Raw genomic sequence first — 14,307 nt, 5'->3', positions numbered from 1 at the left:
TATTTTAGTGGCTGCTTGTTACAGCTTCAGGCACCATCATTAGAGAGCTGCTTAAGCCTAATCTATTCTACTAGTTATGCCATTAAAGAAAGCAAACTTCTAAAGGCCCTGTGCAATAATTGAAATATGTAATATCTTGACGGTCTGGTTGAGATTGAAAAGTGGTAACTGTTTTGACACTGCTGACTTTTGGTATGCTGCAGTTGTCCTACTGGTGATGAATAGATTAATTGATTCATCTGTTGATTGTTTTTACGATTAATCGATAAAACGTTTAGTCTATAAAATGTCCCACTTTTTAGAAGCTAGATTAGGACATTTTTAGCACAATTTACAACAACAACCTACTTCCGAGGTGCAGGGAGAATGGAAAAAGTCTGAAGAGGTCAAAACTCCAGCAGCACTTGTTGTATAAAGAATTGCTTTATTGTCAGACCGACACATTTTGGCTTGTGGCCTTAATTAGGGTCATATCTTGTTTGGCCGGAGGAACAGATGATGCTCAATGTTCAATTTACCATTATATAAACAGAAAAGCAGAACGAGGGCAGAAATTGTTGTCGATTACTTTCATGTCGATTGACTCAACGATTAATCAACAGTCAATAATCAACATATCACATCAGAATTTTGTTCTTCCTGGTCAACAGTTTTATAAGGAGGGATGTAAAGAACATTGCAGCCTTAAGGGGCTAGTGGCCGTCTTATTGACATCAAGGGTGGGAGAAAGAGTAAATGTACATCAACTTGAGTTAATGAAAGACAAGCAGGTTTAAGGGAAGAAATGTTTCACAGGATCAGAGTCATCCTCTGTATGTCCACGCTCTCTTTGTTCCAAAGTGACATTGATTTTGTGCGCTTAGTTCTCGTGTCCCCCACACTCACAGTCATTAGGCACTACGTACATTCATTCACTCACTAGTGTAAATAAACAGAAATTGCTGTCTGACAGAATGATGGAGAGATGAGGCAAGTATGGGCTTGACTTGTGATGAACTGTCGGCTCTAATTACTTCCTGCTGAAACTGGAGATGAGGCAAACTCAATGTAAAAGGTGTGCCATAGCCTGTGTCTCTTTGAGGTTGGGGTGTGTGCTGATGTTTGCTCATCTTTCAGCGTGTGAACAAAGACCATTGTGTTTTGACATAGTTAATTTGTGCTGTCCTATTACTATTTAGTCATTATTTGACCTAGTTAATAATTATATATCTATTCTTGGGTCAATTCTCCATCTACTGTATGTAGAGATGGAAAAAACATATTATTTTTTTGTATCTGTTTTTTTGTTTTTGCTTTGTGTGAGCACACCAAACCAAATTTCTGTCTTTGTTGAAATGGCAATAAAGTATTGAATCTTGAACCTTGAATCTTGACTTAATCAAGTCAGTAAAAAAGGAGAATAAGCAGTCTACACTTGGTCTTTCAAGGAGGGTTTTGAAATTTCACATGTCAGTGCTACTTACGTAGAGGTACCTGGACAGAGAATTTAGCCTTAATGGAAGGCATTTTAGGTGCACAGGTGGCACAGGGGCACACTTCTTACCCACTACTGCTGAGAGGTTTAAAACCCCCATTTTATTTCCAGCAATTTGGTCATGCAACAAACACAATTGGTCATGTTTGCAAGTTGCAAGCCAGGAAAGCAATATGTCCTTGACACTGCATTAGCGATTCTTGAGTGTTGTTTGTGTCAGCTCCACTGAGGAGTGGTTGGATTTGTGAGGAATAACAGGAACCTCCTGCCTAGTTACAGTCCGCTCTCTCGGTGAAGTTCCTTACTGGTGGGTAAAAATAATTATATAACAGCTTTTACCAGTGGCATTTACAATTTACAAGATTCTTTAACTTGACAGTAGACGCAGCGGTACTGTGTACAGTATATCTGTATTGATCAGGGTTCAAATGCAGTAATTATGGAACCCAACATTGATCATTTCTGGGTTAATTTTCCACCTCCAGCCCTTTAAGTCCTCTGTTTGGGTTTGTGATTCGATGCAAGCTGCAGTGTAAAAGTAAGTAAGTAATCTATTTTGACCTGTTGTTTGATCTGCAGTTTTAGAAACACAGGACTAGAGATTGCAGATAGACAACCCCCGGCCTAAAGCAATTCAAGCCCTGTGTCTGTTAGTGACCTGTTTTAAGGTCAGACTTCTCACCCTGACCTAAACCTCATATCTAATTTCTCTTTCATTGGGAAGCTAAGGACCAGACACCTCTGCCTTGGAGACACCTGAGGTGCACAGGACCCTCCTCCTCCAGTCACTTCCAGTCCCCAGTGATACACTCATCACATCCCTCTGTCTTCCACAAATGAGCTGTGATTGAGCTGATTGGAATTTCCAGAAGCTGTCACAAACGTTTTGATTGGAAAATAGACAGGAGATAATGGGAGAGACAGGCCTGTTATGAGAGCCCTGTCAGGGCTGAAATAATGCATCAGAGTGAAGAGGTTAAAGACACTGCTTCCTTGTTAATAATTAATTGCTGTGCATGTGGTGGATCCACTTCATCGCTCCCAGTCATCACTTGCTTTACATTTAATTTGTCTTTAGCGACTGTTTTTCAAGCTGGGTAAATTGTGCTTAAAGTTAATATGGGCTCAGGCAGAGACTTTGACTACAGGGAGTAAAGATTCAGTGATTCTGTATGCTACTTCTTGAATTGTAGACTTCTTAAATTAACTTAATGAGCTAACATAATGTCTTCAATACTGGTCAAATAGGCTTCAATTTAACATATTTGCATAAATGATTACTTGTATCAGAGAATATTTGTGTTTTTTCTAGTACTCTGTAATGTTATATTTGGAAATGTTGACAAATTGGAACCAATGTTATTTTTCTGGAAAAATTTTACCCTCTCAAACAATTAGTCATGACTGCATTCATTTGCATTACTGGAAAAATAATTTAAAAATAACTAATTGATTAGTCAAAGAAATGCAGTTATTATTTGTCACCTAAGAATTTATTTTGCCCCATTATTTCATGACTTGACAAGGAATTTCAGAGAGATAATGACTGCCCTCTCCTTCCATCTCTAGATGACACAAGCAGATGTCAGTGGATAAGGCGAACATGGTGTCCCCGTGGACCAGCAGGGACACGTTGGAGAGCAAAGTGCCTTTAATACGCCTGGTGGATGATGCTGACCTCAGGGTATGGAGAGATTCTGTACACAACCCCACTACAGTCCTGTGTTGTGCTGTGGGGCCACCACTGAAGAAGTCCCACATACTCACTGGTGACCTCTATGGTACACTCTGTCTGCACCAGAAGAGGATCAAACTTCACTTTGCTCCTGTATAGCCCCCCCCCCTCCTTTCATTGGGGAATTTGACTGCTCCCTTTGCCAAATCCGAAGCAGCCAGTGCTCAGCCTTGCATCACACAGATAATGATCAAGTTAATTAGACCTGAGATTGAACGAACTGCAGCAGCAACTTAATCATTTGTAACTTGATTAGAAATACTATATTGCGCACCTCCAGAGACCCAAAAACTTTCAGTTTTTTCAGAGTGCTTGAAATTAGGATGTACTTCAGGATTCAGGTCTTGAGCTAAGACATAATGTTTTTGTAATCCAAAACAGTGAAATGATCCTAAAGCCTTAAACACAAGCTCAAGGGAAATCCTCTGCTGTCTCTGACTGACACTGAGCAGGTGTAGATTACAAATGTATTAATGTTTTCTTTCTTATCCCCACAGGAAATATATGAATTTGGAAGGAAATTGGGTCAAGGTAGCTTTGGAGTTGTTTATGAAGCCACCCACATTGAGACACAGACTAAATGGGCTATTAAGGAGGTTTGCAGACCAGCGGTGAGTGCATTTGGCATCCCTCTGGGAAGCGTGTTTTTATTGTAATAAAAAGTTGCACTAATAAGAGAGTTTAATGTTTGGAGAGAAGCAAACAAAGGCCATAACCACGCTGAAACTCCATCAGCTGTGATTTGACTTTCTGTCATTTCAGGCAGGAAGCTCGAAAGTCAAGATGCTGGGCCATGAAATAAACATCCTCAAACAAGTGAATCATGCTCACATTATACATCTCCAGGAGGTCTACGACACGGCTAGGGTGAGCATTGCTGTCCTTTAAGTCACAAACCTAATTAAGAGACTGGGTATAAGTGTGCATGTGACATCTTAATCTCCCATTATTGTGTGTCTCTGCATGAATATTACTGATAAGCACACACAAGTGGACTGTATGGTGAGATGCATTTTCTCTGCTCGTTTCTAGATGACTTATTTGGTTACTGAGCTGTGCGTTGGAGGCGAACTGAAGCAGCTGTTGCAGCGGAAAAAGTTCTTTACAGAGGACGAGACGAGGCATATCATCTGTAGCTTAGCTGACGCCGTTGTCTACCTTCACAAAAGAGGTAATGTCATTCGACATTTTGACAGTATTAAAATTGTCTTAACACTAGGTGAAACTGTAGCTTTTGATGACCTCCAGTGATCCTCACCTAAACAGCTGCGGGGCTGTAGATGTGTACATGAAATCACTGATAGGGGTGTTTACAGGTGTGGTGTTAAACTATTCAGCAGACATGAAACTTATAACCAGAAGACAAATGAAACAATGCTATTCAGCTTGTTGTTATTGTTAGTTCCTATACTTCATATTCTTATCCTCATTATACTCTAGTGTGGAGCAAGTAGTAATGGATTATGTCCTTAGTATATGGTATTTTATGTTTTTAAATGAAGTACACTGGTGGAATTAGGAAAACGCCTAAGGCACGGTTCAGACTGTTGTGTTTTGAATAGTTATAGTTATTATAATAGTGCCATAGTACCATTGTTATACTCAAATTGTGCTGCCCTCAGATTCCTTGCCATTATGGCTTTCAGTCATTATAGAAGTGAGGCTTATTTTGATAAAAGAGAAATGATGAATAAATTCAAATTCAAAAACATAATAAACATTTAAATTATACCTACTTGTTTTATTTGGAAATACTGTTTCCCTTTTAATGGTGAAATCTGTGGTTAGAGGTAATTTAGGGCATTGCCTTGCAATGAGGCATCATTACATCTGGCTAATGACCAATTTACAACAAGCTAGGGAGCAGTACTGATTAATAGGTGAGTTTTCACATGGAAAGTCCCTCTGCGCTGGTTTCCCTCACCTCTATAAAGACCAATGATACTAATGAGGTAGCCAGAACCCTTTTTGTCAAATGACCAATCATGATAGTCCCTCAGCTTAAATTTGTCCGTGTTTTCTCAGATTATCACATTTTTGTTGTCCTTTGTCAGCCTCAACTGCTGTTGTTGTGCGTCACATTTAGCTGTTAGCTTTAATGCTAACACATGCTAGTCACAACATGGTACATTTAGTCATGTACATGTAACTATTAAACTGCAGTTGATAGATTGATCGATCCAATTGTTTTATGAAATAGCATGATTGCTCAGTGAGTTACCAGAGTGATGTTATTGTGAATTATGTTATTTCTGTTAATTATGATTATCTGTATTTTATTAAAAATAAGTGCGAAACTATTGAGCGTATTTTAAAATGGGTCATTGTTATTTACAGTATGTATAATTATTAAATGACGACATTTATGAATACGAAATTGAGAGTTTATCTGTCAGAAAGCAGTTGAATTTTTTTTTTTAAAATGTCTTAAATGGATGAAGGAAAAAAGAACATTTTCATGTGTTTGTTTTGTGCACACCAGGTGGTCTAACTTACCCTTTCACACACCATCAACACTGTTGTGTTTTATAATTGGTTGCTTCAAACAGTGCTGTGAAAAGGACTGCCCAGGGCAAATTGTATTTTTCCTCCTGCCTTCTCTCACTCCACCAAGTTTTGTTAACGAGGCCCTTCAGCCTGGCCTACTGTAAGCAAGGTAAACAGATCACGGTGTTAGCGTGTGTGAAACATAGTTTACTCTGGTGACCGACATTAGCAAATCATGTTGCACTTAACTCTGATCACAGTCTTCATTTATTTTCTTCAGTACTTCCACCCTGACTCCAGTTTTTGTCACACTATTCAAGACAAGAAACCAAAATATGTTGAACAAAAAACATCTTTATTTTCAGCAGACTTTGTGATATTTCGTGTCAGGTGACACTTGGGTATGATCCACTGTGAAGCTGCTTTAATTTAGGCTAAATTAAGTCAGATTTTATTAATCCCTGTGGGGACATTTGTCCTCTGCTTTACTGATCTTACCAAACTATTTAGGAGCATTGGGCAGCCACAGTGCAGCGCCTGAAAACCAACTCTTATTATGAGGCCAGTGCCTTCATCAAGGGCAATAAGTATTGCCTACAGCAGCGGCTCCCAAATATTTTTAGACCACGGCACCCCTTCAAAGGAAATGTTTCATTATGGCACCCTGAGCCACCCAACCAATATAACATACATGTACACAGATGCTTATCAGTTTTAACAATTTTAGATTTTAAATGATTATATTATATTATAAGTTAAATAATATAGGCCCAATCTCTCTCACTCAGAATAAAAGCCAACAGCTCTGCAGATTTACAGATAAATATTTAACTTAAAATAAACAATAAATACAATTAAATATGCTAAAATGTTAAATGTATTTCTTCTGTGAATGTTTTCTTCTAAATTAGATTAATCTTATATTTAAGATGAATGTAAATCCAATATTCACACTCCTTTAAGCTTGGTTTTGGTCTCCACCAACTTGGAACACCAAATATCTGCCTCCTTAGCTTCTAAATGTTCACCAGCTGGTTGGTAACAGTGAGGTGCTTAGTGTACAGTGGGTTTATCAGAGCTGTCTGCTGGGGCTGGGAACAAGATAAAACCACAGGCTGTAAAACCGAAATGTGTATGATCATGGTCAGTGGTCTCATCAGTATAAGCACCCCCCTTTTCACCCATTTGATTCATTGTTAATATTAAAATATTGATATGAATATTGATTACAACAACTAATTGTGTAAATGTAATCGTCACATACATCACTGTTAAAACTGTATTCAGAGCCATCGTGTCTGTGTAAAAGTCTTCCTCCTCACATCTTACAGACATAGTGCACCGGGACTTGAAACTTGAGAACATTCTTGTGAAAAATTCTCCCGATGAAGATGATAATAGCAGGATCAATATCAAGGTAAGATGGTGACACAAACTGTCAAACTTTCCATCACCGCTTCTTATCCATTCTCTGTCGCACTGAGTATAAGTCTCTGATGGGCACTTTTTCCTCGCCCACTATCTCTTCTATATTTAGTAAAGGCTTTAAATACTACCTCATTATGACAGACTCCCTCTGGTCTTCCTTTATAGTACACCTTTGCAAAGAGAGACTCAACTGTACCTTTAAACAAATTACCAGCTGAGCACAGCATGTTGTGTGCACAAGCCAGCCAAAGCAGATACCTGGTGTGCGAGCTAGAACAAGTGTAGACCACAGAATAAACGTCCCTGTCTCTCTCTGTTTTTCTCTCTTTGTCTCACACACACATACAGTAACACCTACATACTGTACATGTTGTAAGAAAATGTTGTCATGGCACAGCATTAATCACTTTCATTTCACAGGAGTTAGTCGTCTGGATTTTGCTGTTGTAATAATGTGATACCCCTTTGCAAATATGTGGACCTGTACAGCCTGAACTGCTATTCATGTAAATCATCAAGGATCATTGTTTGTGCTCAAGCTCGAGACTTGTTTTCCTGACAAAAGCCCCTTAAATAAAGAATTCAAAATGGGCTCTGTCAGCACATCTAAATCATGTTTATTTGTATCACCTTTTTTCTTAAGTGCTATTCTCTACCTAGGTGACAGACTTTGGATTATCGGTGCAGACAGGTGGTGTAGGGATTGAGAACATAATGACGGAGGCCTGTGGGACTCTTATCTATATGGGTATGACACCTGTATCTCCTGCAGCATGCTAGTTGGCCACACAGATGACCACAGGGATACAGCTCTGAGTTTGAATGAGTGTTGTAGCATGCCTTGCCATCTACCCTAGTATCTTTTTGGTTCTACCACTGGGGGGTGACATTTTTAAATTCTACACATAGTGGTTTTACGTTTGTAAGCAGTAAGTGTAATGCTATTTTTGCATGTGGAATGTATCAGGTATATTTTATATCTATACTTAGTATTATGTAAAGGTACCACGTGGAGTTTTTGAGCAATAGTGGTGCTATGTAGCAAGAATGAGTGAAGTGTAATGAGTGAATGCACACTACAATATGACGTCGCTTGCTTTCATGCTAATCCACTGATAGAAAGTTGGTGGAGGTAACGTGCCAAAAAATTTAGCAATCTGCAGGTAAAAGACAGGGACAAAGAAGAAGGCTAGCTGACGTTAACATGCATATAAACAATGCAGGTTTTAAAGTATTTAAAAAATTGGCTTTGTGAATGTTTTATGAAAACCGAAATGCTTTTGACACGTTTGTTACGCCTCAAGGATACACTCAATGAGTTTGGCGAGAAACATTGAATATAAACATTTTTACATCAGGAATTGCATGCTGAAAAGTTGTTGGATTACTACATCGTAACCAACCTCCAAAATAGTTAAATATTTTTAAAATAATTTTGTGAAACCTTCATTTTTCCGGTATGTAGTCCTCTTCTTCTCCTCCTCCATTTTTACTGGTGCATTGCTGCCTTTTACGCCCCATTACTGCTACCAGTAGTGGATACAAACAGTTTGGGAGTTGCTTATATAAATGTTTCTCAGCAGCACCACTAGTGGTCAAAAAGTAGTATAACTAGTCATTTTAATCTCCCAAATTTCCATATTTCAGACAAAGAAAAGCCATACATTTGTGTATTTGTGTGAATTTCAGCACCTGAAATGATGAGCGGCCGTGGTTACAGTCAGTGGTGTGATGTGTGGAGCATAGGAGTCGTTATGTATATGTTGTAAGTAGACACACATACTATATATACATATACACACACATACATACATATCCTGTGAATAGATATGTGTCTGAGCTGTGTGTCCCTGCAGGCTGTGTGGGGAGCCTCCCTTTGTGTCCAAAACAAGGGCAAACCTACTTCAAGAGATTCTGGCCAAAAACGTCAGATTCACTCAACCCATCTGGGCCACAGTCAGTGATGCAGGTAACACTTAATAATAAAGAAATAGTACATGTAATCCTACAAAAAAGGAGAAACTGTTTGTGGAGTGAATGAATATATTTTCATTGCAAGCAGTTACTAACAAACTCACCGATTGGCTTGAGTCTGTCTCAACAGCAAAAAATCTATTGACTTGCCTTCTGAAGGTGGACCCTGCATACCGCATGTCTGCTAATCAGCTACTAGAAAACCCCTGGATTACAGTAAGGCACTGACTGTTCCAGCTGCATTCATAAACTTTACCAAATGAGTCACATGTGGAGCTGTTATGGGGTGCTTTTGTCCAACAGGGTAACACTAATGTGCCTGCTATACCATCCAATGTGCTGGAGATGATGCGTCACCACCTGGAACAGGAAGAGAGTAAGACAGTGATGGTTTAATTTAATTCAGATCATTTGAATCAACAACATTGTGCAAGCGATAATGTACGACAAGGTGATGTGGTATATGAAAATAATGGATGAAGTGGATTAAGTCATGTGAGTGAGAGTTGAATGGTAACGTAGCATGAAGCGTTAGTATTGTTGCTGTGATTGGAGAGAGAGAGATAAACCAAAGCCACAGGAGGTTACTTGATGTTGATGTTATTTAAAACAGGAACACAGACTCTGGAGGACTTGTCCCTCACCTCCTCTGAGGACACACTAAACCCATCCCCGGCCTCCAAGGCAGCTTCAACAGAAACCGACAGCAACTGCAGGAGCCACGCTAAGCTCAACCCTGAGAGAGACAGCAGCTTCTGCAGACCTGCCACATCCACCAAGCCGGTACTGTATGTCTGTTTAGCACAACTCTACAACAAGTTGACCTCACCTGCCTCTTTGTATTCTTATTATAGGACTCTAAATCTATATGGCTCCAAATAATTAAAAAGATGTCAAGTCTCTACTTAGTGGATTTATCAGTTTCTGATTTGTAAATATCATTCATGTCAATATCCAAGTGGTAATTATGATTGTGAATCTCATATTGTTCACGAGACAGCTTAAAATCAAAACAAAGCTAAACAAATCAGAATTTTCCTTTAAAGTAAAATACCCAGCCCATATCTTTTATGTATGGTCATGGAATCCAGGTATCGATCTCTCATCTTTCCCTTTGGGTCACCCTTTTATCTTGGAATACAGACTAAAGAGAGAGGTGGCAGCCTCCAGCAGGACAAGCACAAAAACGGCCCTGAAACCCCTGGACCGCCTCATCCCACCACCTCACAGGTTTGTTGAACCTCCTACAACTTGGCCTTTGAGTTCAGTTCAATTTAAGTTGATATATTCTTTTATTTGTAGGTTTTAATTAGATTTCCAGTCGCACTTGACAGATCTTGAATTTTAAATCTGACAGGTTTTGATATACATTTTCAAACTACAAATATGTACTGCTGGATTTTAAAAACTTTATTACTAAACTGCCTTTGTGCTTTCATAGTGCCATGCATACTGTTTTGTTATATTAGATCACCACTAGATGGTGCCAGATTCACCTATTATAGAAGATGGTAATAAAGGTGTAGCCATGCAGCTGTTTTTAAATGAATGTGATAGTTAATTCTGTTATGTAAGATGAACACGAATCGTATCCCTTCAGTCTCATGCCGGTGTGAAACCCTCCACACAGCTGAGTGCAAAGCAGCGCAGGCCTTGGGACAAGAAGGACGTCAGTACAGGAAAGAAATCAGCCCCTGACCTCAGTAAGGCGGACAACCAGAGAACTTCTACCTCCAGAAAATGTAGGACTGGCCCACACAAACCACCAGCCGGCTCTAAGACCAATAACAATTCATAATAAAAGTTAAAAACGAGCCATATTACTTGAGAATGCGTGAGAGAGAACACACAAGTGAGTGGGGAAAAAGAGAGAGAGTGAGCATACAAAAGAGAAAAACTTTATTTGATATTAACTTTATTTAATGTGATTCTGGTTGTTTTATGTTATTCTGTAATTTAGCAGTGATGAAACTGCTGCGAATGGCTCAGCCTTTATGGTGATGACCAGAGACTAAGCAGTGACAGCAGTGTCAAATAGATGGGCCTCATCTGCAGGCCTGAAAATACAAGAAGTCTAAGACCACTGTAGCTGAGGGTCCAGCCTCCGCAGTGACTCGTGCCAAAGGGAAAGGACCTGGATGGGGCAACCTGCTGGACGAATGCTCACTGTTACACAGCCAACTGTTTGAGAACGTCAAGCAGCCCAAATGCAGACACACTTATTTTTTATGGTGGCCAGCAAACACAGAGACTTAATGAGTTTGCCAGATATTACTGGTGGCATCTGATTGAAGGCTTTTATTATAAAGCAGCGACCTAGAGTTAGTCGAGTACAGAGGAGATTTGAGCACAGCACAGCTCATTCCTTAATAAAACTGTTATTCAGTAATTTACTTACTACCTAGCAGGATATCTTGTCCTTATTAATGTCATCTCTTTATTTATATACATTGCGAATGTAATGCCTTTTCCAGATAGAGAGTAATAGTCACTTGAAAATAATTAAATCTCTTATATAAAAAGTGAATGTTAATTTCTACACTGGGAAAGCTTAATTATTGGCTAGAGGTCAACAGGGATGTAATAATCTGTTCAGAGAATATTTTCAACATCCAAACCATCCAAAAAGAAACATGACTTGAAGCTGTAAATCAGTAGTAGCCAGGTGATATGTCAAATATATAGGGTATACAGTATGTCTATATATATATATATATATATATATATATATACTGTATGTGTGTTTACATATATATATTTTTAAGAATGAGACTTAAAATGTGCCAAATATCAGAAAACACAGAACTGTTGCACAACGATTTTGCATATTTTATTTTCAATAAAACGACAACATATATTTTTTTCATTGTTTTATAATTACATGCTAAATTGCAGAGAATCCAAATAAAGAGTACAGGAGATTTTATTGGATATCATTTCACTACACCAAAGTTAGCAATAAGGATTTTCTTTTTTCTGTTCTGACCTCTCAATTCCAAAACGCCCTATATGCAGTGACTGCACCCACTCAGTGTCAAAACAGAAAGACTGTCACACAGGCTGGTTACGCTCCATCTGAATGCAGAGGATTGGGACTGAGGGCAGCCACGGGTCTAATCTCGTTTGGAGGCCATTGAAAGCAGTAGGAGCTACTTTGAGGGCACTGCCATTCAAGCACAGGTTTTTCCGCTGTAGAGAGAATAATCCCCAGCATAGATACAACATTAAAGTAGCCAAGCATAACACACAGAGGCTGAATTTCAAATCCACCCATTTGCATCTTGAAGTGAATGAGTGCCAACAATGGGGCTCCGTGTTCATGCATAGGCTCTGTGTTTTAGTGTGCACGTGTAAATGTAGTGTGCATTTGTTGGAACTGTTTTCAAAAGGTATGTCTGCATTGCAGGGAAGAGGTAATTGTCTTAAAAGTGTGGACACAGTATGTTGACCTTTTATCAAATGATGTCCATGCTTAATTAACATAGTGAGTAGATATGCAAAAAGGTTTCTCGCTGTATTTTGTTAGATTTATTTTTAAGAGAATGAACAAATGACAGGTGAATTATCTTTGATTCAAGCTGCTTGCCAAAAAAGACTGCAACATTATTGATTGCCTTTGGTTCACTCAGACTGGTATAAACAGCAGATGGAGCTGTAGTAAGTTGCTGAATTCATTTCCTGGAGTTAATCTGACAGGGGAGTGCTATCCCTAAAGCTTACTACCTAGTTTGGCGCATGGAGATGTATAATTATAATTGATTGCTTGAGTCACTGCCCATTAAAACTGTGATGTCCATGTAATGTGTCACTAATTAATATGTTGTATGGTTGTGTTTTGATGGTGCATTCAAACAAAGTAAATGGTTAAGACGTGCTTCTTTCTGGGCGCTGTCTTATTCACAACATGTGATTTTGTTGGTAGATAATTTGAGAAATAAAAAACAAAAACACACAACAATGATTCGTCTAGTTGGTTACATCTCTTTTCCCTTTAGACTACCACGCTGGAAGTCTGTTTAGACAGCATCTTGTGTGGCTAATTTTTGTCAGAAGAGGAGATGGGATTGCAGCATATGTTCCTCATTGTCTTGATTAATTACAGGGAAACAAATAGGGAAAAAAAATCTCCAAATTGATTTGTGCAAGCAGAATATGACCTACAGCAAATCATAGGAGTGCTTGTACATGCCTCAAGGTGGAACACATTTAAAGAGACTGAAACACATCAAGAATATATGGAAGAATCAGTGTCTTCATATATGATTACAGTCAGTTCAGATGCTGTTAAAATACTGTCAGTTTGTGTTGCTGGGAGCCAACAGGAGCCTCCAGTTTTGCTTTTACTCTTTTGGCCAAAACAACAGAGGAAAGAGGTGGGAGGGGTGGGGGGACACCACGAAAGAGGCTGTATGGTGGATAGGTTAGGGGCGTGAATTTGGGACAAAGCATGGAGGCAAAGGAAATTAGAAAATTCGTCGGGATGGAACAAGGGATGCGCCCCCTGCCCCCCCCCCGAACCCTCCCCCCTTTTCCTCCAGCAGTTCTCCTGACAGATGGAAGTAAGGGTGGGTGGGTTGACGGGCTGGAGGGATTAAAACTCTGCAACCCCATTTTGGAGCTTGAAGAGAGTGTCACTCCCGCAAAGGTGGGGTGCAGAGAGGCACTTGTGGCGAGAGTCGCGGGGCGTGTGAAGTGGGTGCACGCAGGCTAATGTCAAAAGAGGCAAGGATGCATCCCCTCCCCCCAGCCCCCCCCTTTGATCCATCCACCTTTATCCACTGAGGAGTGTGGAGGGGGCTGCTAGGAGAGGGGAGGGGGGGGGGGGGGGGGTGCATCTCAATAACCTTAATAGAGCTCCCTTTAATTAATCAGCTCATCTGCAGAGGCCCGATACCTGCAGCTGAACCCCCCCGCCCCCCCACAACCTGCACCCCAAACACAACATCCTCACACTGCTGCTGTGACATTGTGGTAATGAGGTAACACAGCAACAATGTCATGGAAATGTTGCGGAGACGTTATCTGTGGGAGCTCATCACACATGCTGATGTTCCTGATCCCCTTCAATGTTTGCGTTGTGTGTGGAGATGCATGCGTATGTGTGTGTGTCAGTGTGTTCATGTATGCTGCTGCACCACAATACCCCCCCCCCCCCCCCCCCCCCCCCCATAACAGATACATATGGCCAAATGGCAGGAGGAAACCATGA

The 14,307-nt window shown here is 39.9% G+C and overlaps 1 protein-coding gene across 1 annotated transcript; it reads left to right on the top strand.

The window, feature by feature from the left end:
* Positions 1-3,043: 3,043 nt before the first annotated feature.
* stk33 (serine/threonine kinase 33) lies at positions 3,044-10,896 on the top strand. Its single transcript, XM_070906056.1, is given in 14 exon segments — positions 3,044-3,072; positions 3,074-3,158; positions 3,707-3,820; positions 3,972-4,076; positions 4,242-4,380; positions 7,028-7,113; positions 7,785-7,872; positions 8,814-8,889; positions 8,981-9,093; positions 9,229-9,314; positions 9,402-9,474; positions 9,712-9,881; positions 10,242-10,328; positions 10,699-10,896. Coding segments are annotated over 14 exon segments (1,449 nt in total).
* Positions 10,897-14,307: the final 3,411 nt, after the last annotated feature.

Source organism: Enoplosus armatus, chromosome 1 (assembly GCF_043641665.1).
Source record: "Enoplosus armatus isolate fEnoArm2 chromosome 1, fEnoArm2.hap1, whole genome shotgun sequence".
Classification (NCBI taxonomy): Eukaryota; Metazoa; Chordata; class Actinopteri; order Centrarchiformes; family Enoplosidae; genus Enoplosus; species Enoplosus armatus.
The sequence above is the reverse complement of the archived record's forward strand: the minus strand, read 5'-3'. Positions and strand labels throughout refer to the sequence as shown.